The sequence below is a fragment of the Adiantum capillus-veneris genome, chromosome 6 (assembly GCF_014529385.1).
Source record: "Adiantum capillus-veneris isolate H3 chromosome 6, ASM1452938v2, whole genome shotgun sequence".
Classification (NCBI taxonomy): domain Eukaryota; kingdom Viridiplantae; phylum Streptophyta; class Polypodiopsida; order Polypodiales; family Pteridaceae; genus Adiantum; species Adiantum capillus-veneris.
In genome coordinates, this window is record NC_140936.1 from 96,092,500 (window position 1) to 96,117,341 (window position 24,842).

Here is a 24,842-nt window from a genome sequence, read left to right on the forward strand (position 1 = left end):
GTTCCGTGCCTAGAGATATTGGCCCCAAAGACTGGCGCCCCTTTCGGTATTTCTTTTTATATTAATCAATCATCAAAGTACAAGAGAGCGGTTAGGGTTCCACTCTCAGACTCTGCGTCCAGATGCTCTGAGAAGTGAGGCCCTCACCACTAATTTAAAGGTTACAAGGGATGCCCAAAAGCAGAGCCCCAAAAGCTTCAAATCAAAAGCAATTGCTCTCTCTCTCTCTCTCACAGAGAGTCAAAACATGAAAGCAAAAGCATTCTCTCTCTCTTTCTCATTTAAGTAGAGAAAAAGCGAAATTTGCGTCGCTCATCATTTTCTTATAATAATAATAATAATAATAATAATAATAATAATAAATCCGCCTCCGCGATTTTCAGAAATTAGGATTTCTGGCAGAAATTAGGGTTTTTGATGTCCGCCACGTCATCACTTTGTGACATACCCCCCTCTTGAAAGCATTGTAATCGACCGCGATTACGCCTGCAAAACCGACAAAAGCCATAAACCGTCTTAGCAGACACTGACTGTTAGTACCTACGTACTAGGAACACACATCTAGCACATGTACAAAATTGACAGTCACATCACACGACATCACAGGACATCACCAGACATCACATGACATTCAACATTCATTCGGATCTTAGACCATGATTTATCGGCAATGTAGCTAGCAATCACATCTAGGTCCAATTGGGACCTCATCGATGTCCGATTGACTAACCCCTATTGCAACCATGTCTATTCGAGATTAATCAGACCAAAATGCTGCAGTCATTTCGGCTATTAGTTCCTGCACTCACAAGAAGTCAAGAACAAATCAGTATCATAATCAGGAATTCCATTTCATAAAGTCATCCAGCAGAATACTGTCAGCTCTCAGTATCCCTGAAGCTCAAAGAGACATCAATGACTTTAGTATCAAAATCGAGGCATCTGTTGACAAAGGAGTGGAGTAACTCCCCTCTTGTGCATCCCACTGCACCAGATCTCCGGCTAAGCTGAATTCTGGGTTCCGTTTGGAGTAGACTATGCTAAACCAAAACATCGAGGTAAAGTTTCATAATCCGAGGAGTATCTGCTAGGTCCTCCTCCTCCATCCACTTCGCATCAAATGCAGGAAAGTTCTTGAACTTAACCAAGAACCGCCTTCGGACTTTACCTTTCTTCGTATCATTTTGTGCCAAAATCTGTTCAGGAACAAGGATCTCCTCGTTTTCTTCCACTTTGGGTTGCTCATCAGGCTCCCCATCATCAGGCACATCACCCTTAACAGGTTTCAAGAGACTCACATGCAATGCATTGTGAATCCTCCAAGTATCTGGCAGTTTCAATCGGAAGGAGACATCATTTATCTTGTCAGTAATCTGGAAAGGTCCGTAGTATCACATACTAAGCTTTGGAAAAAGCCTCTCCTTTCCCTTTTTCTTTCTTAGGCGTGCCTTCTCAAAAGTAAGAGCACCCAATCATCCTTCTTCAGTTTCCAGTCGCGACGATGGCGATCCGCTGCCTTTTTCTGTCGTTCTTGAGACTCTGCAAAGTCTCGCGAACCTTGGCAAAAGCCGTATCCAAATCTCGCGAATATTCATCCGCTTCAAATTTCTAATCTTTCGTGCTCAGGAAGGATGGAACCTTCGCAGCAGTTTCAACAATCTCACATGGCGTCTTCCCCGTCGAAGAGTGTATCGTGTTATTGTAGGCAAATTCCACCAAAGGTAAGTTCTTTTCCCATTGAGTCTTCTGATGCGAGATACAAGACTTCAATAAATCTAAAATCACTGAATTGGCAATCTTAGATTGCCCGTCAGTCTGCAAGTGGAACGATGACGAGAACTGCAACCGCGTGCCAATGTTCTCCCAAATTGCCTTCCAAAACAAACTCATAAATCTGGGGTCTCTGTCGGAGACAATCGTCTCAGGCGTGCCATGTAATCGGAAAATCATCGTGATCATTCTGTATTCTCGGGAGATCGAAAAAAAATGAAATCCATTTCAATATTTTCCCAGGGGCGGGTGGGTATGCGTAAAGACTGTAACAATCCCTGTGCCTTATGCCTGTCAAACTTGACCTTCTGGCATACCAAGCAACTGCGCACAAACTCTTCCACATCCTTCTTCAGTCTCCGCCAAAAGAAATCTCTCTCTACCCCTTTCATGGTGGTAGCAATGCCGCGGTGACCCGTAAAAGGTGGACAGTGGCAATCAGTCATAACCTTTTTCCTCAACGGCTGTGTAACGCGCAACATAGTCTTTTTCATCAAGTAGCCTTCCCGAAGGGAGTATCCAGCTACTGTCTCCCCATCCCGTATCCGTGTGAAAATATCTGCAAAATCTGTATCTGTGGCACACTGATCGACCATATCCTCGAAGCTCCTATGATGTATCGCGGAAATAGCCAGAACCAACGGTTTTCGAGACAAAGCATCTGCCACCACATTCTTCTGTCCCTGCACATGGACAATCTGGAAGTGGAACTGTGACAAGATGTTCGCCCACCGCATCTGCTTTTCCGAAAGCTGCTTCTGTGAGAAGAAGTAGCGCAAACTCTGATGGTTTGTAAAGACAGTAAAATCCGCTCCGAGTAGGTAATGCCGCCACTGAGTAAGAGCATGGATAACCGCCAAAAGCTCTTTCTCATAGATCTGTGCTGTCATCTCCGACCTAGAGAACAAACGGTTCTCGTAAGCTATGACATGGCCTTCTTGCATCAAGACCGCACCCAGACTACGACCACAAGCATCCAATATACTTCAAATGACTTCTGCAAGTCCGACAAAGTCAAAATAGGTCCCGTAGTCAATTTCTCTTTCAATATCCGAAAGGCAGTCACCTCTATGGGTCCCCACGAAAAAGGTACTCCTTTCTGTGTCAAGGTAGGCAAAGGGGAAGCAACCTCTGCAAACTTTCGTATGAACCGCCTGTAGTACGAACACAGTCCCAAGAAGCTTCTAACTTCATGGACATTCCTCAAATCGGGCCAATCACGGATAGTCTCTATCTTGGCCGGGTTCATTTGCACTCCTGTTGTTGTCACAATGTGTCCCAAAAAATGTATCTCTGGTAGGAAAAATTCACTTTTCGTAGCATTAATCACTAATGTGTGATCTCGTAATGCCTGAAAGACTTGAAGCAGATGATCTCTGTGTTCTGCCTCATTCTTGGAGAAAACAATGATGTCGTCAAAGAAAGTGCCAACAAATAGCCTGTACTCTCGAAAAATCCTATCCATCATCCGGTTAAATGTCGCAGGAGAATTGGTTAAGCCGAAAGGCATCACCAAAAACTCAAATAACCCAAAAGTCGTCCGAAAAGCTGTCTTGTAGACATCTCCTGGCGCTATGCTGATCTGATGATATCCACTCTTCAAGTCAATCCTGCTAAAGCACGAGGATCCCTGTAACCTGTCGAGTATATCATCGATCCTAGGAATCGGAAATCTGTTCTTGATGGTGATTTCGTTGAGAGTGCTATAATCGATGCACATTCTCCAAGATCCGTCTTTCTTCAAAACCAACAACACTGGAGAGCAATACGGTGAAGTACTAGGCTGGACAAGACCCTTTTCCAAGAGGTCTTTCACTGAGTTCATAATCTTTTCATTCTGTACTCGGCTCACACGATAAGGTGGCCGATTCGGTGGCGTGCTTCCAGATATTAGATCAATGGTATGATCTTCAGGCCCTCTCAAAAGCAATCGGCATGAGCGTGGAGAAAAAAAATCTTGGCGTTCTTTTCTTCAGGTCAAAACATATTCAACCTTTATCCATCGTTCAGTTCTCCCAAAAGAATGAGTAAGAAAACTGAAGTTCATCGAGTACAATCTCTAAGCCCTTCATTTATCAAAGTCGCTTTCTCGGCCCGGTAGTCAACCACGGCGTAGTTCTTGTGGTACCAAGGGATCCCGAGTAGAACGTCACTCGCGTGCCCTGAACGCCCCTGTCATTGCAAACGAAGTTTGCCAATGCTCGGTGTAATGGCAACATCCCATCCGGGTGCCAGTTGAACTACCTCCGCTTGTGGCGTCAGTCTGTCAGGCGTAGTTCCAAATCGAGCCGCCAATTCCAAGTGAAAAGAAGTTGGCCTTGGCTCCTTCAAAAGAGCTTCCTGATCCTTCGCTTTGCCCCGAAAGCGGCAAAGTTTGTACTTTCATTCATTAGATTCGGTGCAGGTCCCACGCCATGTGGTACCGGAATTGCTTTTCTATCTGCCTTTTCTGCCACATTCCTCAGCTGCTCTCGAACTCTCGGACCTGTCGTCGTCTTTATCATTTTGTTCTTTCTGTGCCTTATCAGGGCACTTTGCGGAAATATGTCCATGTTCACCGCATCCAAAGCACTTCCCCTCTCTGATGAAGCGAGCTCTCTCCTCAGGAGTAAGCTTGGGTCGTGCATCCTTTTTTTTTCTCTGGGTTGCTCTTTTTCATTCTACTTTCATTCCCAGAAGTCTGTTCGGCTCGTTGTGTCATGGCCTCATCTGTGGGGTAGGTCAGACTGCCAGAGTGAATGGCAAAGCCCCGCTTTGCATGACTCATCAACTCCTGAACAGAAGCCGACTTCTGTTCCAAGCAGTGATTTCGGATCTCTGTAGGTAGACCCAAGGTAAACCGCTCAATTTGTTCTCTGAACGAGATCTTCTTGAATGAAGAGGCGGGTAGAAAAGAGTTCCAGAATCTTTCACAATAAGCATTGATTGTATCTTTCTTGGTCATCCGAAGATGGTTCCAAGCAGCTCGTACATCTCGTTCATATTCTTGCGTCAACCAAGAAGAAATAAAAAGCTTCTTAAATTTCTGCCATTTAACTGGCGCAGTCTTGTTTAAAAGAAGCGTGGGCCATGAAGTACGAGCATTCCTCTTAAAGTAAGAGGCAGCTCTCTGAATCTTGGAGTGCTCTGAATAGCGTCCTCCCGCGAAAGCGATGTCAAACTGCTGAAAAAAGACACAGCCTTCGAAGCATCCGAGTATCCTGAAAAAGTATCAAACTTGATCGAGTGGCCACCTTCCTTAAACTCTCGGACTTTCTTGCTTTTATCTTCGAGAAAGTCATACTGGTTGGCTTTGTAAAAATTCTTCTTGTTCGCATAAAACTTTCCGTCATCGGAATCTGAGCTGTCTGTAGACGAGTCCTCAGTAGAACTGTCAGTCTCTGGGCGAGATGTAGCCTTCTTTGCCTTTTTCTTGCCCGTTCCGAAGCTTTGCTTCTTGCTTCGCTTTTTACCTTTTCTGTCTTCTTCGCTCGAATCCGAGGAGCTAGAAGAACTGTCAGAAGAAGAAGAAGAAGAACTGGGTAGGTCTTCAAACTTGACGCGCTTCTTCAATTTCTTTGCCTTGTCAAATGTCGATCGACGACCCAAATATCCCGGGAAGTCAGTGCCTTTCTTCTGCTTTTTGCCGTGCTTTTTGGCTTTCTTTTGCGTGTCAAAAAGCTGAGCAATCCGTGCATCAACCACGTTCTCCAGTTCCTTCTCCGTATATTTCTTGGAGGCAGAAGGTTTCTTGAGAGCGGGTTTCGGGAGTGGTGTTGTGGTTCTCTGCCACTCCGTCTGTACCTCTTCCAAAGAGGTCTAGTTCATATATTTTGCCATCTTCGGGTCCTTGGCAAAATTGAGCATCATCTTTGTTGCATCGCTGATCAACTGGCGACGCTCTATCTCTCGCCGCTCCGCCTAAGTAGGCCAAGGCGGGCCATACTCTCTGCCTGAATCTTCGTTGTGATCCCAGCCCGCATCTCCAAATGCAGAGGGAGTCGACTGATCATTGCCTGAAGCCATAGGTGCCGCGGAAAAAAAATTCGGGGATCGGATTTCCCGTAGAAGAGAAATCGGCCGTGCTCTGATACCACTGTAACAGACTTGGACACTCCAAGTCAAGAATCAACCGCGACAGCACCAAATAACCACTTCAAAACAATTCACAGATCACAATAGATTTGCACTGGCCCGGCGGAGTTCCGTGCCTAGAGATATTGGCCCCAAAGACTGGCGCCCCTTTCGGTATTTCTTTTTATATTAATCAATCATCAAAGTACAAGAGAGCGGTTAGGGTTTCACTCTCAGACTCTGCATCCAGATGCTCTGAGAAGTGAGGCCCTCACCACTAATTTAAAGGTTACAAGGGATGCCCAAAAGCAGAGCCCCAAAAGCTTCAAATCAAAAGCAATTGCTCTCTCTCTCTCACAGAGAGTCAAAACATGAAAGCAAAAGCATTCTCTCTCTCTTTCTCATTTAAGTAGAGAAAAAGCAAAATTTGTGTCGCTCATCATTTTCTTAAAATATATATATATATATACATATTTTTTTTAAAAATAATCCGCCTCCGCGATTTCCGGAAATTAGGGTTTCTGCTGTCCGCCACGTCATCACTTTGTGACATTTGTAACAGACTTGGACACTCCAAGTCAAGAATCAACCGCGACAACACCAAATAACCACTTCAAAACAATTCACAGATCACAATAGATTTGCACTAGCCCGGCGGAGTTCCGTGCCTAGAGATATTGGCCCCAAAGACTGGCGCCCCTTTCGGTATTTCTTTTTGTATTAATCAATCATCAAAGTACAAGAGAGCGGTAGGGTTTCACTCTCAGACTCTGCGTCCAGATGCTCTGAGAAGTGAGGCCCTCACCACTAATTTAAAGGTTACAAGGGATGCCCAAAAGCAGAGCCCCAAAAGCTTCAAATCAAAAGCAATTGCTCTCTCTCTCTCTCTCACAGAGAGTCAAAACATGAAAGCAAAAGCATTCTCTCTCTCTTTCTCATTTAAGTAGAGAAAAAGCGAAATTTGCGTCGCTCATCATTCAAGTGAAGTAAAGTGTCCCTTGTGTTTGTGTGCGGAGTACTAGATACGAGCAAATCCTTAACATTTAGTCATTGTATCAGCATTTGCAAGAATAAAGAAAGTACTTGCTCTAGCAACAGAGCAAGGGGGCCATGAGGGTTGGGACCCGACATCCCTGTGTCGTCTCTTTTCTCTCTCTCGTCTCTCTTTCTTCCAGTTCAGTTCAGTTCTTTCAAGTGAAGTAAAGTGTCCCTTGTGTTTGTGTGCGGAGTACTAGATACGAGCAAATCCTTAATCTCTTCTGCTGCACCTGACAAGTGTAACAAGGAACGGGCGGAACGCAATTCAAACGTTTTGAAATGGTGTTCCGGACGAGTCCCACGAAACGGAGTTGGGAACAGAATGCCGTTCCGGAACGGGGTGTAACCGGTACGGTGTTCCAGAACGGTGGGGAACGGGCAAAAGTAGGCATTTGGGGCGCGTTAGTTTGAGGGCAGGTTTGGGGTTGTTTAGGAGTTGATTTGGGACTAAGTTGAATGGAGGTAATTCAAGTTTTACTTTAGTCGACCGTTCCCGTTCCCGTCCCGTTCCGGCCCTTCCTCCTCCTCCCTGTTCCCGTCCCATTCTGGACCTTCCCGTTCCCGTTCCCGTTCCGTTTAACTGTGGTTGCCGGAGCTGTTGGACAAAGGGATAGAGCATGAGGATCAGTAGTTGGTGGTAGTTCAGGATTAGCATGAGTTTTCCCATGATAAGCAAGTTTAGATACTTTGGATTCCTTTGAGATTTAATCTTGGGTGCCTCTTACAGTAGGCACTGTTGGGGGTGAGCAGGAGAGTGAGGCTCCTTAGTTTGCAGAGGAGTTTGATTATTTAGTAGGTTTTGCATCCCAAATCGGGGCTGATCTGCTACTGTGTCTTGCGTGCCAAAACCGCTGTCTTTGCTGGGTCTTCAACTCGGTTGTACTGCTAAATTTGCCTTGCTGAAATTCAGGTTTTTATGGCTTGCGAAACCTGACATGCTTGTGCAAAACGCTAGCCTGTACTGCATGGAAAACGCTGAAGGGCTGGTTGAAAACTCTGGACAGCAGTACCATAAAACGCTACTGCTGCTGATGCTTTCAAGTGCTTAGGGCCGAGAAAAAAACGTTGGGCTGCCTTGATGGAAATGCTAGGTTGGAGTTCTTGTTCTTGCTGAGAGTCGGCCTGCTGAGCAATGCTCCTGTTGCCTCATCTGCCAGAAAGTGCTAGCTTTGATTTGCTTATATATTATCTTAGCAAAATTGCCCTACCTAGTTCCCAACAAAAGTCACTTAATAAATAAGTGAAAAATGTCAAAAATAGGGAACATAGGTTTAATGCACTGGAAAATTCCCATGATGATTTTGATGGGAATGCTGATGATCATGCTGTGTGCAACCAGAGGATATGCATCTACTTCAAGTGTTTGGGCATGCACGGTCTGCGAACAGACTCACAAAAGTGCCAGATCACTTCCTATTCTAGACTGACTTGACTAACTGAACCCTGGTCATGTTGTAGCTTGTCCACGGACACATAGGGTTGGATGTCACGTGACATCCCCTCCTTTTCAAAGTGAGGTACTGGTACCGAACTGTATGGCATCGAGGGAGATCGCCAACAACATCCAGAATCTTGGAAAGGACTCTTCGCCGGCCCACTCTCATGTGTGGGTCGTGCGGTACTTGAACTTCATAAAGGTCTGCAACGCTTGCTTCCTTGGGCCGTGCCGAAAGCGACACAAAGTCTTTTGTGGCTCCTTCAATTCTTCAACTTTGTCTATGGATGTAGGTCCACCTTCTTTAAGAATCTCCATGGCTGAAAATTCCTGAAACCACTTCCAACACAAAACCATGAACATACCTATTCCATATAAAGTGATTGGAAAAAATCGCGTCTTTCTAAAAGACTGTGCATGCAATGTAGATGAACAAATAGATGGAGTGCCAAACCGTTCACCACACACACGCAAACAATGAGATCGAATAGTGTCTTTTTGATCTAAATCAATCAACTATAGCTATTCACAACGGAAACGCCATGCTTGGTGCTCATACTTTCTTGTGCTCGTTCTACAACTGTGTCGTGCCAAGGAAGAGACATGAAATGTGACTTTTTTGAATGCATACTTTTCAGCTTTTCATGAAGAATCCGCATACATCCGTGCTCATTCATAAGTGAAACGTGCTCAACGTACAATATGTCATGCTTAGGAAAAGGGATCACATAAAGACGCGGACTAAAATACAGGAAACTATCACGAATGAAACACTTGAACAATGCTTGCTGACTAATCATTCGAACACATAGTACTTCCTGTGAGGGTTCTGTGGACCTAAGCGCGAGAGCAACGATCGGTTCTTCCCGAGGAGGTTCTTTGGACCTCGACTCGAAAGCCAAGATCGATTCTTCGTGACTGATTGAATTTGCAACGAGGTTAGCTTCGCTTGAAAAAGCATCAATTAAACCATCATCCTTGTGAACAATCACGTCTGGATCATACAAATCATCATGCTCGTGAGAAATCACATCGTAATTATCATGCAAATCATCAGGCTTGTCATTGTCATCCAAATCATCATGCTTGTCATTGTCATTTAAATCATCATTGCTTATATCAGGCAATTCATCATGCTTATCATCATGCAAATCTTGTGTATCATGCGTTGGAGAAGACGAGACCGAAAGAGTCTCCTTCTCTTGAATCCGTTGAATCTTCGCCTGCACATTAGAAATGAGAGATGGAGAATGAACAACTTGCTCTCCATGAATGACAATGGGAGAGTCACTTTTGGCATTGAAAGAGAACGTATTTTTTGCCCAATCAATGAGAGGGTTATGCTCACGAAACCATCGAATGCCCAAAATCATATCACATCCTGAGAGAGGAGAGACGAATTTTTTTTTATGGAAAGCAGCTTATTGAATTGTAAACAACACATCAAGGCACTCTTTCGTGATGAGAGAGTCCATACCGGGAGCGAAGCCAGAGACCTCGAGAGGAGATTTCTGACTAACGTCTAGGCGGGCTCTCTCAACAAGAGAGGGACTAATCACATCATGCATACTGCCTGCGTCAAATTATATGACAAAACGCTGCCCCGTCATATGACCATAACATTTAATGAGAGACTCATCAATGGAAGGGTCATGAGAAACTTGGGGCACACTCGTGTTGTCATTGATTGCATTGACATACGAAGTGGGTTCTGTGGATTCTGTAGATTCATTAGAGTCAAGCTTAGAACATGTTCTTTTTATGTGAACCTTAATGTGACAATGAAAACAACGACCTTCCTTAGAACAAATGCTTTGCTCTTCCGACGTGATGTATCCTCCTAGAATTCCTTGTGCTACTTTTTCATCTAGAGTGAGCTTAGATTTAGCAATTGTGTTAGCCTTACCCTTAGGTTCACTTTGAGAGTTCCTTTTTGAGAGACTATTGGAAGATTGGTTAGAAGAGTTATCGTTCTTACCATTCTTACCGTTCTGAGGGTTCTGCGAAGTTTGAGAGGTACTCTTGTTTTTCTTAGGCTTTCCCTTGTTGTGCTTCATTTCGTGTGCAAGAGCAATCGCTACCGCCTTGTTGAGATCGATTGGATCGAGCACCTCGACATCATACTTGATATACTCGTCCAATCCATCAAGGAATGCCTCCTTGCGCTCCGCATCCGATTTGCGTAATTGAGTGCCGAGCTGCAAAACACGATTAGAGAAAGACATAACTGGCATACCATTTTGCTTGAGAGCGTGCCAATCGTCCTTCAATCGTGCGAGGTATTTAGGTGGCATAAACCGCGCCTTGAGCTTCTCTTGGAAATCAGCCCAATTGAAGGAAAGGGGTGTGAATTCGTCGGCTTCCTCTAGGTGCACGGCTAACTGTGCCTCTTGCCATGCGTGGTACCAATTGATGGCATCATCGGCAAGGTACATAGTTGCCGTCAAAACCTTGCTATTTCCTGTCTTCTTAGTTGTTGCAAAACAAGCATTAAATTGATGCAACCAAGAATGAATATGCGTGGCATCCATCTTACCATCATACTTACTGAACTAGATCTTCTCTATGACCGGGTTGTCGGAGTCCGAATCTCGGCTTGCGTCACTTGATGAACTACCAACATCTTTGGCTGGCTCAGACTTCGAGGCAAGAACTTGTCGAACCAATCCTTGAGTGCGGAGGTCCCTTTGAACCTCTCAATCGGCCTCGAAGGCCGCTCGTCTTGCTTCGGCTCCCAAGCGCATTTGCTCACACTCAGTAGCCACTTTTCTGTCTGCTTTTCTTTCTTTGCGTTTATCGCGCTCGCGTTCCCTGTCAAAGTGAGTCGCTTCTTGTCGTGCCATCATGTCCATTATTGATTTTACCAAGGCCTCCATAGGATTTGGTGCAATCCCTCGCGTAGATGGCGAAGGGGGAGGCTTAGGAAAACCTCCATGGTGAGGAAATTCTTCTTCACTACTTTCATGCCCATCACCTCCATGCGAAGTATCCATTCCGCTTTGGGTGATGACCATGCACTGTGATCTTTGGTTCACGAGGAACTTGGGTTCTTGTGGGTTCTTGGGTTCTTGAGTTCTTGAGGATCTTGAGTTCTTGAGGTTCTTGAGGGTCTTGAGGTTCTTGAGGTTCTTCTTTCACTTGCAATCTGTGTGAGAGAAGGATCTTCTCTTCACCCGAGTTCTGCTCTTTTCCGTGGGTGCACCCCTTGGTGGCCTTGCGCTCACACCAAGGTTGCTTTTTCCCACCTCACATCGATTGGCTGGCCGCTAAGTGCATGGTCCTCTCTCAATGAGTGAAAAGAGGCACAAGGGGAGGCTGGACAAGCCCTTCTTTCTTGGGTTTCCTGTCACTCTTCAAAAACACTATTAGGAATCGACACGCCCAAGTGAACTTGGGTTCGTGCGACCTCAACAAGCAAAAAAAAAATATGTGGTTCTTTCCTTGAGTGATACAAAACATTGCCAAAACTCTGATACCAATGTAAGGTGCATCGGAAGCGAATGTTGAACTTTGCTCAAGATGAGTGCTCCGAACTGTGCTCAAGGTTCCTTTTACTTATGGAAGGGAGAGCCTTCCGTTCTTTAATGAGAGATTGCAATGGACACAAACAAAGTGAATGGACACTGTGCGTGAAGGTTCATGAGACTGAGAGATAGAGAGAGAAGAGAATACGACACCAGAGACGTTGTAAAACCCTCCTCCAAGGGCCCCACTCTCGATGGCGAGAGTGGTCTACTATTGATTGCACAATCTGGACATTGGTTGAATGCAAATCTAATGGGCTATGTCGATGTCGACGGAGTGGACGACGAAGACGATGCTAAGGCTGAAAACTGAGTGCTTCGAATCGGTACTATTGCTCCAAATCGGGGTTGATCTGCTACTATGTCTTGCGTGCCAAAAACGCTGTCTTTGCTGGGTCTTCAACTCGGTTGTACTGCTAAATTTGCCTTGCTGAAATGCAGGTTTTTATGGCTTGCAAAACGCTGACATGCTTGTGCAAAACGCTAGCCTGTACTGCATGGAAAACGCTGAAGGGCTGGTTGAAAACGTTGGACAGTAGTACCATAAAACGCTACTGCTGCTGATGCTTTCAAGTGCTTATGACTGAGGGTATTGGCGATGGAGAGGGCTGCTGAAAACGCCAAGGGCTGAAGGGAAAATGCTTACCTACTGTGCTGGAATTCGCTGGGCTGCCTTGATGGAAACGTCAGGTTCGAGTTCTTGTTCTTGCTGAGAGTCAGCCTGCTGAGCAATGCTTCTGTTGCCTCATCTGCCAAAAAGTGCTAGCTTTGGTTTGCTTATATATTATCTTAGCACTTAATAAATAAGTGAAAAATGTCAAAAATAGGGAAAATAGGTTTAATGCATTGGAAAATTCCCATGATGGATGTTGATGATCATGCTGTGTGCAACCGGAGGATATGCATCTACTTTTAAGTGTCTGGGCATGCACGGTCTGCGAACAGACTCACAAAAGTGTCGGATCACTTCCTATTCTAGACTTACTGAACCCTGGTCGTGCTGTAGCTTGTCCACGGACACATAGGGTTGGATGTGTCACGTGACAATCCACCTATGGATGCAAAGTGGATGGAAGAGCATGAACTATCAGAGTCACCAAATGTATTGCAGCTTTACGTTGAGGCCTTTGGGTTACAGCCTCCATATGCCCCAACACAACGTGTGCAAAGGAGGGGTAATGATAGAGGTAGCACATCAAGTGTACATATGGATTCAGTGTAATAGAAGTCTGTATCGTTGTTTAAATGTTAAATGTACAATGTTCACTAATGACAAAAATATGGTCTCATTAAGTCATTTGTATCTATGTCTTATCATCTTTCTTGCAGATACATGCGATGATAAAAGAGTGCTAACAACACAAGATCATCAATGGCATGTATTTATGGTATGCAATCGAGGACATTTGTGATTTCAAGAGGGGGGTATGTCACGAGGACGTGGCAACTGCTAACCTTAGTTGTTGGTTTCTTTCCGATGATTTTTGTTTAATTTTTGAGACCCTCTTTTTGAAGTTGCAAATGGCCGGACATTGTATGGCCAGTGTGGAACAGTAGTTTCACCCGCAGACAGGAAGTTGGTTGGCACTGGAATTCGAGTAGTAAAAGGGTATCATAGCTCAATTCAAAGTCATTTAGGTCCCCTCCCCACACTTAATAAGTTGATGGATACTAGGAAACTAACTCAATGGAGGCACAATGCCAAGGTTGGGTCACCAAGAGAAAGTCACCCAAGAACTAGGCTACATTGCATTTTTGGACGTGATCCCAATGGCGAAAGATGGTCAAATGACCAGTGAGAGTCCAATGGAAGCATCTCCTAAAATTTAGGGAACTGCTATTTTGGGCCATGAAATCTGTCCGCGTCATTAGCTTTAGAATGACAAGAGGAACATTTTATTGCCGCTAAGTCAACTAAGCAACCGGTTAAGATATTTTTAGACCGGAAGGTACCAAACATGAAAACCATGCATGAGTGCCACTTGGCACATTTTTGGGCATTTTCCACCTTGAGAGAGAGAGAGAAGCGTTGAAATAAACGTGGGGATTGCATTTTTCATCTGTATGGTGGGTTGTTGCAGGTACCAAAGCTATTGTGCGCAAGCTTTCCCTCTCATGTATAGTATAGTGCAAGAAGTGATGTCTTGCGCACTCTACACTGCTCTCTCTCTCTCCCCTCCGTGCAGTTATGTGATGCCCCACAAGAGGGCTCTTCATTTGACCTATGTACAGTTGTGTGTTCTTATGCTTCTGTGCTGAAGCAAGAGCCTCTTTGAGCAAGACTAGGAGTAGCTAACTGCTACTCCAAAAGCAAGCACAGGTGAGGGTGATAACCTCACCTTACAGGTGCATTTTCAGCGCTGGTTATGCGCTGTTTTTGGACTGTTTTTGCAGCCGTATGGATGCCAGAAGCATTGGGAACAGTGCCCGAGTGTTAAGAGGACAATTCCGGGGCTGCTTAGGGCTGAAAACAGGGTAAAAACCAGTAAATACAGCAAGCTGTAATTGCTCTTTTTGGGTTGAAAACAGAGGGTTTAGGTCTTTGGAAGCGAGTTCTAGCAGGGGGATTTGTTCAGGACAAGTTTTAAGGCCGTTATGTTGCCGAAATTTTACCAGAACAGGTGTGATCTAGTTGGATACAGGTGAAGATCCCAAGGACTCTAGTTTTGTAACTTTACCCTCTAAAGGAATAAAGAAATACCCTAAGGGGCGCCAGTTGTTGGAGCCTACAGGTTGTCGACGTCTGCTCGGAGCATTCTAGCTTCCGAGCCATGTGTGCTTTGAAGTGTTAATTCCGGTTACAGGTTCCTTCTGCAAGGTTTCTCTGTGTGTTAAAGCTTAAAGTAAAGTTTCGGGTGAAAGCCAAAGTCTACCGCCCTACGGGCCGGTTTCAGCAAGCTTTTAATTAGAGCTGTGATCGCTTGCATCCACTACTCACACACACACTGTAGTCACTTCTGAGTTGCAAATCAGCCTTCTCTTCAATTTTGGGCACCCGCTCTTGGGATGAGCTTCTGGAGTGTGAGAGTTGACATGCAGATTGCTCTCCTACTGCCATGTGTTCAATTTGCTCCTTCTGGTTTATTCTAGTATCCACCAACTTATAAAGTCCTGCCGAGGGGCCTAAATGACTTTAACTGAGCCTAGCCAGTTCTTTACTTATTGAATTCCGGCGCCGATCGGCCCAACCATCTTGTGGCTGCTTGGCCTTGACTCCTGCGGGTGAAATTCTCGGCCAACGGCTGTTTCACACCGGCCATGCAATGTCTAGGCATTTGTGATTTCAAAAAGAGTCCCAAAAATTAAATAAAAATCAAAGGAAAGAGACGAACAAATATAGATAGTGGTTGTCACAGTCTCGTGACAGTTCCCAAATAGAATCATTAGTACCAAACCTAGGTAATAACTACATATGAAGCACCTCTTATTAATAGGTTTGATAACTTATTAATAATTGACACCTAGCATCCCTTTTTAGAATTGGTGGGGCTCTAGCTGATATTGCTTGACCCAGCTTCTGTTGCCTGTGTAGTACCGTGGGTACCAGTACCAACAACACAAGTACAGCCTAGCGTTTTTCCATCTCTACCTTAAGCATTTTTCACCCATCCACCCATCGCCAGCCTCAGTAGCAGATTTTTGGTAGCATTGCGTTTTGACCATCATCATTGCCAACATCCCTATCTGTCGTAGATTCAAGCCTCATCATTAACATTTTCAGTTTTCAGCCCTTAGCCTCCAGATCCAAGCCAGTGTAACAAGGAACGGGTGGAAAACATGCCAAACGTTCTGAAACGGCGTTCTGGACGAGTCCCGTTCCCGAAACGGAGTCAGGAAGGGAACACCGTTCCGGAATGGGGTGTAACTGGAACAGTGTTCCAGAACAGGGGGAACATGAGGTGGAACGGGGGAACGCGGGGCGAAATGGGCAAAAGTAGGCATGTGAGGGCAAAAAAGTAGGCTTTTGGGGGCAGATTTGGAGCTGTTTGGGGAACATATTTGGTGCAGATTTGGGAGCAGTTTTGGGGTTGTTTAGGAGTTTATTTGGGACTAAGCTGAATGGAGGTAATTCAAGCCTTACTTAAGTTGACCGTTCTGGCCTCGTTCCCGTTCCGGCCCCCCTCCTCCTCCCCGTTCCCGTCCCGTTCCGGACCCTCCCGTTCCCGTTCCCCGTTCTTGTTCCGGGTAACTATGATCCAAGCATCTATCGCAAGATCCCATCATCATCCAAATTCGTTGTATCATCATTTGTGCAATGCAAAGCAAGTACCTCTCTAGCGATAGGGACAGGAGGGGGTTTGGGACCCCATTCAATGTTAAGTCTTCTTCTCTCTCTATTACTCATAGAACCTTCACTCACAGTATCATTCTCGCTTCTTCTCTAGTCTTTTGCACATCTATCTCATGAAGTAAAAGGACCTTGAGTACGCACTAAGCACTCATTGTGAGTTATCACCATAAATCACTTTGGTTGCACACAATTCATCGAGCAATATGGCAGTCTGTCACGAGGACGTGGCAATTGCTAACCTTAGTTGTTGGTTTCTTCCAATGATTTTTGTTTTATTTTTGAGACCCTCTTTTTGAAGTTGCAAATGGTCGGACATTGTATGGCCAATGTGAACGGTAGTTTCACCCGCAGACGGGAAGTTGGTCGGCACTGGAATTCGTACAGTAAGAGGATGTCTAGGCTTAGAGCAAGATCATACAGGTCCCCCCCGTCGCACATAGCAAGTTGGTGGATACTAGGAAGTGAACTCAATAAAGGCATAAAGTCAAGGTGGGATCACCAACAGAAAGTATCCGACAGTTGGGCCACATTGCACTTTTGGATGCGGTCCCAATGAGGATAGATGGTCAGAAGACCAGCGGGAGCCCAACGGAAGCATCTCCTAAAATTTAGGGAACTGCTATTTTGGGCCACGAAATGTGTTCGCGTCATTACCTTCGGTATGACCAAGGGAACATTTTAGTACTCTGCTGCAAAGTCAACTGATGCACAAGTTGAGAGATTTTTAAGCAGGAAGCCCAATGCGGGGAAATTGCATGTATGAGTGCCAAGTGGCACTTTGTGGTCAATTCACCAAGTCTGGGAGAACAGAACCCGTAACTGACTTTTGAGAGCAGTTTTGGAGGCTGTTAACTTGGATTTTCAGCCATTTCTCTCCATTTTTGAGCTTCCCATGACTTTGTCTAGGTCCAAGGAGCTCATTTTCAGCATTGGAAGGCATCAGATGCGTGTTTACAGGGCTGTTTTGCTGCGTTTTCAGCGATACGCAGGTTTTGGCAGCCATGGAAATCTTCTCCTTTTTGCATCTATTTGTTCACAGATGCATTACAGGTCAAGGGCAGAAGAGAGGGCACTCGATTTATGCTGGGAGGATGCTTCATTGAGAACCTGTCACAGGTTAAGAGCTATGGAGTGCTTTCTTTCCCTCTATGCACAGTATGGTGACGGGAGTGATGCCCCGCACGCTACATACTGCTCTCTTTCTCCCCTACGTGCAGTTATGTGATGCCCCACAAGAGGGCTACTCATTTGACTGATGTACAGTTGTGTGGGTTCATGCTTTTGTGCTGAGGCAAGAGCCTCCTTGAGCAGGAACAGGGGTAGCTAACTGCTGTCCCAAAGCAGGCACTGGTGAGGGTCATAACCTCACCGTACAGGTGCAAAATCAGCGCTGTGTATGCGCTGTAATTTGACTGTTTTTCAGCCATACGGACGCCAGGACCATTGGGAATCTGTCCCACTGGCAAAGGACAGTTAGGGGACTGTTTGGGGCTGAAAACAGGGCAAAAACCAGTAAATACAGCGTGCTGAATTTACTGTTTTTGGACAGGAATCAGAGGGTATACGTCAGTGCAAGCAAGTTCCAGCAGGGGAATGGGTTTCGCGCAAGTTTTGGGGCTGTTATGTTGCCGAAATTTGGCCAAATCAAATGGTATCTAGGTGGATACACGTGAAGGATTCCCAGGACCTTACCTTGTAATTTACCCTCCTAAAGAATAAAGAAATACCGAAAGGGGCGCCAATTTTGGGGCCTACAGGTTGTCGGCGTCTGCTCGGAGCATTCTAGCTTCCGAGCCGTGTGTGTGTTTAAGTGTTAACTCCCGTCGCAGGTTCTCTTTGCAAAGTGCTCTGTGTGTGTGTTTAAGTAAAGAATTTCGGGTGAAAGCCAACGCCTACCGCCCCACCACGGGCCGGTTACATGGTTCCATCGCCGGGATATCAATCACTTTTTCCTCAAAGAGTGAGCCTGGATTGTTCAGGGTAAAGACACACAGTGCAAGAACACGGGGATTACACTATGGCCGACAAGGGGAAGGGAATTATGGAAGAGGGTTCCTCTTCACAGGACAAACAGGAAATTCCGCATGTACGCCCTGCTAAAAAGTGGTCAAATTAGGGCTGATTTTCTGCTGCGTTTTAGGGTTTGCAAGTATGAACCAAGATGAGATAGGGAGAGGTCTCACGGTGGTAGATTGGCCACTTGATCTTCTGCGGGAGTGATGTGGGTGTGCCAGGTGACATGCTGCTTGCCGATTCTCTGAGGCGATTGCTTGGATTCTATGACGCATTGGTAAATCATCTTGAAATTTGAGCTTGCTTGGTCGTGGGTGGTACGTCAAGTTGTGGAATTATGCTCGTTTGCAGAGGCAAGAGCCTTTTGCATACGTAAAAGTTAAGGGACAGGTTGCAAGATGCTATGGTGAAGTTCAAGAACTATCCACCTATGGATGCAAAGTGGATGGAAGAGCATGAACTGTCAGAGTCACCAAATGTATTGCAGCATTACCTTGAAGCCTTTGGGTTACAGCCTACTTATGCCCCAACCCAACGTGTGCAAAGGAGGGGTAATGATAGAGCTAGTACATCAAATGTACATATGGATTCAGTGCAACAGGACTGTACAGTTTGACAAAAGTATGAAGGTCTCATTAAGTCATTTGTACATATGTTTTGACAGTCTTTCTTGCGGATACATGCGATGATAAAAGAGTGCTAACAACACAAGATCATCAGTGGCATGTATTTATGGTATGCAATCGAGGACGTTTGCGATTTCAAGAGGGGGGTATGTCACGAGGACGTGGCAATTGCTAACCTTAGTTGTTGGTTTCTTCCAATGATTTTTGTTTTATTTTTGAGACCCTCTTTTTGAAGTTGCAAATGGTCGGACATTGTATGGCCAATGTGAACGGTAGTTTCACCCGCAGACGGGAAGTTGGTCGGCACTGGAATTCGTACAGTAAGAGGATGTCTAGGCTTAGAGCAAGATCATGCAGGTCCCCCCCGTCGCACATAGCAAGTTGGTGGATACTAGGAAGTGAACTCAATAAAGGCATAAAGTCAAGGTGGGATCACCAACAGAAAGTATCCGACAGTTGGGCCACATTGCACTTTTGGATGCGGTCCCAATGAGGATAGATGGTCAGAAGACCAGCGGGAGCCCAACGGAAGCATCTCCTAAAATTTAGGGAACTGCTATTTTGGGCCACGAAATGTGTTCGCGTCATTACCTTCGGTATGACCAAGGGAACATTTTAGTACTCTGCTGCAAAGTCAACTGATGCACAAGTTGAGAGATTTTTAAGCAGGAAGCCCAATGCGGGGAAATTGCATGTATGAGTGCCAAGTGGCACTTTGTGGTCAATTTACCAAGTCTGGGAGAACAGAACCCGTAACTGACTTTTGAGAGCAGTTTTGGAGGCTGTTAACTTGGATTTTCAGCCATTTCTCTCCATTTTTGAGCTTCCCATGACTTTGTCTAGGTCCAAGGAGCTCATTTTCAGCATTGGAAGGCATCAGATGCGTGTTTACAGGGCTGTTTTGTTGCGTTTTCAGCGATACGCAGGTTTTGGCAGCCATGGAAATCTTCTCCGTTTTGCATCTATTTGTTCACAGATGCATTACAGGTCAAGGGCAGAAGAGAGGGCACTCGATTTATGCTGGGAGGATGCTTCATTGAGAACCTGTCACAGGTTAAGAGCTATGGAGTGCTTTCTTTCCCTCTATGCACAGTATGGTGACGGGAGTGATGCCCCGCACGCTACATACTGCTCTCTTTCTCCCCTACGTGCAGTTATGTGATGCCCCACAAGAGGGCTACTCATTTGACTGATGTACAGTTGTGTGGGTTCATGCTTTTGTGCTGAGGCAAGAGCCTCCTTGAGCAGGAACAGGGGTAGCTAACTGTTGCCCCAAAGCAGGCACTGATGAGGGTCATAACCTCACCGTACAGGTGCAAAATCAACGCTGTGTATGCACTGTAATTTGATTGTTTTTCAGCCATACGGACGCCAGGACCATTGGGAATCGTGCCCCACTGGCAAAGGACAGTTAGGGGACTGTTTGGGGCTGAAAACAGGGCAAAAACCAGTAAATACAGCGTGCTGAATTTACTGTTTTTGGACAGGAATCAGAGGGTATACGTCAGTGCAAGCAAGTTCCAGCAGGGGAATGGGTTTCGCGCAAGTTTTGGGGCTGTTATGCTGCCGAAATTTGGCCAAATCAAATGGTATCTAGGTGGATACACGTGAAGGATTCCCAGGACCTTACCTTGTAATTTACCCTCCTAAAGAATAAAGAAATACCGAAAGGGGCGCCAATTTTGGGGCCTACAGGTTGTCGGCGTCTGCTCGGAGCATTCTAGCTTCCGAGCCGTGTGTGTGTTTAAGTGTTAACTCCCGTCGCAGGTTCTCTTTGCAAAGTGCTCTGTGTGTGTGTTTAAGTAAAGAATTTCGGGTGAAAGCCAACGTCTACCGCCCCACCACGGGCCGGTTACACAGTCTCCCCATAATAGGTGGGGGTGCCCATCCCTTAGTCATCCAGTTGTATCATCAATGTTTTCATTCGTAGAGTTTGCCACCGTTTTGAGTCTCTCTCTCTAGTAGTGTTTTCTCTCTCTAGCGGCATTCTCTCTCCAACGTTTTTCTCTCTCTAGTGTTTTTGTTCCAGATCGCCCTCCCCTCTCTTAATCTTTGCGTTTTGGCAGGTTCCTCTCCTATTTTACCCTCTCTTGCGTCTTGCCTCAAGCGACACTCCAGCTCTACTCGGCCCTCAGATCCAAGGGATTCTGCACCTAGTGCCGCTGTTTTCAGCCTTATCCATCTATCTTCCGCTGCCACTTGTCACATGGACTTTGAAGTGTTTTGGCAGCGTGTTTCAGATTTGGACTCACATCTAGTAGAGTTTATTGTCAGGCAAGTTACTTCGGACCATATGTTACACGGTGTGCCGGATGAGAGTGGTTACATTCGTGGGAGCACCAGAGTGCTTCAATTGATATGATGCGGATGGTAGAGATACCTGAGTATCTCTCTAGGATTCAGGAGTGTTGGATTTTCTACGAGATGTACGAACCAGTGTCAACACTCACAGACGCCAATTAGAGCTACACAATAGAGTTTCTAATGGAGAGCAAATGGAGGTCAGGAGGTGTGCCTTGCCTTGTTGTCTTCTCGGACCCGGGATAGATGAGCTTCTTCTTCAGATGTCACGTAGCAGCTCCTTGGGTATGGTGTGCAGCCCGGACCAGGAGTTGAAAGGGGGTGTTAAGAGTTTGTCACCTCTCCCGCCAGTCTTGCCGGAGTTGCTAGTGCCCTAGTATGTCTCAAGGGTTGATCATAGGGAGTGAGGACTATTTTTCCAAATATTTTATGCCACTAGTTTCCGCCTACGGGCAGTTTTTGAGGTTTTTTTGCAGTTTTTTCCCTACTTTTATGATCATGGGTTTTGGGGAGGTCGCGCAACATGGCAGCCTCCCTATATAAGGAGAGCAGGTGCCCACTCCTTGGTCATTGAGTTTATCATCGATGTTTGCATTAGAAGAGGTTTGGGTCTCTCTCTCTCTCTCTCTCTCTCTCTCTCTCTCTCTCCAGCGTTTCCTCTCTCTAGCAATGTTTCTCTCTTTAAAAACATTTTCTCTCTCTAGTGTGTTTCTCTCTAGCGTTTTTGTTCCATATTGCCCTCCCCTCTCTCAGCCTTTTCTTTTTTGCAGGTTCCTCTCCTACTGTGCCCTCCCTTGCCCTGGGCAACTCTCCAACTGCACGTACTCTACAGATCTAGGGGATCTTCACGACGGGTTTGCTCTTAAAGGTTCCCATTTCGAGATTGCTATAGTCCGTGTTGCTGCTGTTTTCAACCATATCCGTCTATATCTTCTGCTGCCACTTCTCTCAGGGATTAAGTCTTTGTGCGGTCTTGTTGACGTTGTCCATGTCTTCAAAGTTGAGTTCTTGCTTAGATTTTCATTTAAGTGGCTTCTCTTATCTGTTCTGCCCATCCTTTTTCAGTAGGTCTCTTTTGATGAACTACTGTTTAGTTTTGCTTCATTATCCCTTTGAGTCTCTTGATTTTGTGTTTTGTGCAAATGTTTTAGCCCCTCTTTTAGTCCAGTTTTCGTGGAGGTATATAATGGGGATATGAGGGATGCTATGGATTGAACTGAATTTATTACATGCAAGGGATGGGTTACATTACATCAAATCGAATCAGCTAATATCTGCAATTTTGCCATTATTGAATTATAATGTTTTGCAATCGTGTGCTTGTTTGCAGACCCAGTACAAAGAAGCTGTTGAGCATGCTACAAAAGCTTTGGAATCCAATCCTGCTTATATCAAAGCACTAATGAGGAGAGCTCAAAGTCATGAGAAGCTTGATAACTTAGATGAGGCTCTAGCAGGTTGGGTTTTATTTTTCAACTTTTGTGCCTTTCTAGCTTATCTTTGCAAAATGGATGGATCATCATTCAATGCGGTTGAGCGGTTCTTTTTTTATACGAATATCTGCTTTGCCACTAAGAGTTTGCTATTCATGCCTTTAGATTATAACAAGGTGCTGGAGTTCGACCTGAAAAACCAGCAAGCCAGAGCCGGTGCTAGACGACTGGAACCCATTGTTGCAGAACGTAGGGAAAAGCTCAAAGAGGAGATGATAGGTTTGCTCACATATTTTGTTTGTTTATTTTCAATCCACTTCAAAACTTGACTTTCTCCCATTGCTATGGTTTACAAAGCTGACCCTAATCAGTCTTCTTCATGCTCATAGTGTATAGCTTGCATTTTTCATGTGCACACATGGAAAAACTTTCTTTCTTTCTCACCCTAAAACTTCATGGGTACAGGGTCCTGAGTTCAAGACTCGTCGGATGGATCTTTGAAGTCTCTTCTCTCTCTCTCTCTCTCTCTCTCTCTCTCTCTCTCTCTCTCTCTCTCTCTCTCTCTGTGAAGATCTTCACCCCTTGCCCTGTCCGCCAGCGGTCGCAACAATAGAATGTGGGCTGTCAGTAGAGATGCTGAAATAGTTGCAAATAAGTTGAAAGCTAACAACCAGATAAATAGCTCTTACAAGAAGTTGAAGTCTGCATATTGTGCATTTGTGGGTCGGGATCAGTAGTCCGGCCATCGTGCGCCCCAAAATGCTTTTTGCTGATCTGGCTTTTTCTTGAAAATGCAGCAAAATTAAAGGACTTGGGAAATACTGTCTTGGGAAAATTTGGAATGAGTGTGGACAACTTCAAGGCTGTCCAAGATCCGAATACTGGCTCGTATTCAATTTCCTTTCAGAAGTAAATGATGTGATCATAAGCACATAAAAAGGTTTTGGTTCTGTTTCCTGCCTTGCTGTTCGCGGGATTTAGGGCTTGTTCCGTTGGATCCCACATCTAAATCTTCACAGAAACGAAGGGACTCCGTAGAAATTCAAGCTACAATTCCATTGTTGAAGGAATGGATCGAATCTGTTATGTGGATTCTGCAGTGCGAAAAAATCTAAAGAAGCATCGTAGTGGTATGAATGGAATCTCTCTTCTTCATAGTTGTATCTTAAAGCAAATTGAGGTGGTACATTTGATTTTGAGTATCAATTAATTGCTTTCGCAGTTGATGTAATTTCCTTAATGGCTGAAAATACTGGCCTCCTTTAGACGACAGAGCTTGCCCTTTATTACACTTGGTTATTTAAGTTTGAAGCGGTCTCTACAAGTAGATGATAACTAGAAGAAAGTATATCTCATTTTATGTACAACATGGAAATAGTTATGGAGCCTATCGTACAGAAGGAGAGTGCTTCGCTGCCTTGGCATCTCATGCATACATTACTTGATAGCCTAGTTCTGGCATTGATAGCTTTGGTAGGGGATTTTTGTATTTAGTCATTGCTATGCATGATGTAACTAGTCTTCATTACGGCGGAGTCTGCCATGCATCTCTAACAGTCATGACAGAAACTCAATTGTAAACCTTCTTGTTGTGCACATGCGTGTGTGCGTGCATGCATCTGTTCCTTTATTGGGCTTGTATTTTCAGTGGAAACATAATATCTAGACCATGCTATGGATGGTGGAGGTGAAGGTTGTATTGTCACGTGGGTGACTACGATTATAGCCTTGAGCAATTAATTATCCTCAGCTTTGATGAGGACGAAAGGGCAGAAATATTGTGTTGAGGAAGTGGCCTTTCTTTTTGGAGAAAACTAGGAAATAAATGGTTTTGTTTGGTACTTTTTTCTGCACCTATATGGAGGTCGACAACATGGTGAAAAGCAATGGAAGTTCTTCTAATCTACTCCTTGAGCAATTACCCATAGATCTCACATTTATTCTGTAGTTCAGTGTATCCAAACTTTTGATGTGGCATGTTTCATGTTATATAAGTTGTATGTAATTTCCTATTCAACAGCCTTTTTGAGAAGAGCGAGACAAGTCTCTCTTGATGAGGAATTTCCCTTTCAGGACATCTTGCTACTGGCCATCTTATTTGGCTTGCACAGTCTCTCATCGTCTCCCCTCTCTCTTGTTTGAAGCCATAGATTTGTGCCATGTATTGTGATCAATTTCTGCTCTTGGTTGTTAATAATGTTAGTAGTTTTGGCTTTTTCACAATAATAGACAACGATTGTAAAGTAAATGAGATTACTTGCTTTATAATTCTTATTTTAGGCGTTTGTCATGCATTTTCTCATTATATAGTGGTCAAGTTACCTCCCACTTTGTTTTGACATGGTTTATGGTTTATAT

At 44.9% G+C, this 24,842-nt stretch overlaps 1 protein-coding gene across 1 annotated transcript in view; it reads left to right on the forward strand.

The window, feature by feature from the left end:
- Nucleotides 1-23,756, forward strand: part of TPR1 (Tetratricopeptide repeat (TPR)-like superfamily protein) — a 57,164-nt gene extending 33,408 nt beyond the window's left edge. The window contains exons 4-6 of the mRNA XM_086514562.1: nt 22,382-22,508; nt 22,650-22,763; nt 23,282-23,756. Of these exons, the coding sequence (XP_086370688.1) occupies nt 22,382-22,508; nt 22,650-22,763; nt 23,282-23,397 (357 nt within the window). The 3' untranslated portion in view covers nt 23,398-23,756. The remainder of the gene's footprint in view (nt 1-22,381; nt 22,509-22,649; nt 22,764-23,281) is intronic.
- The last annotated feature ends 1,086 nt before the right edge of the window (nt 23,757-24,842 follow it).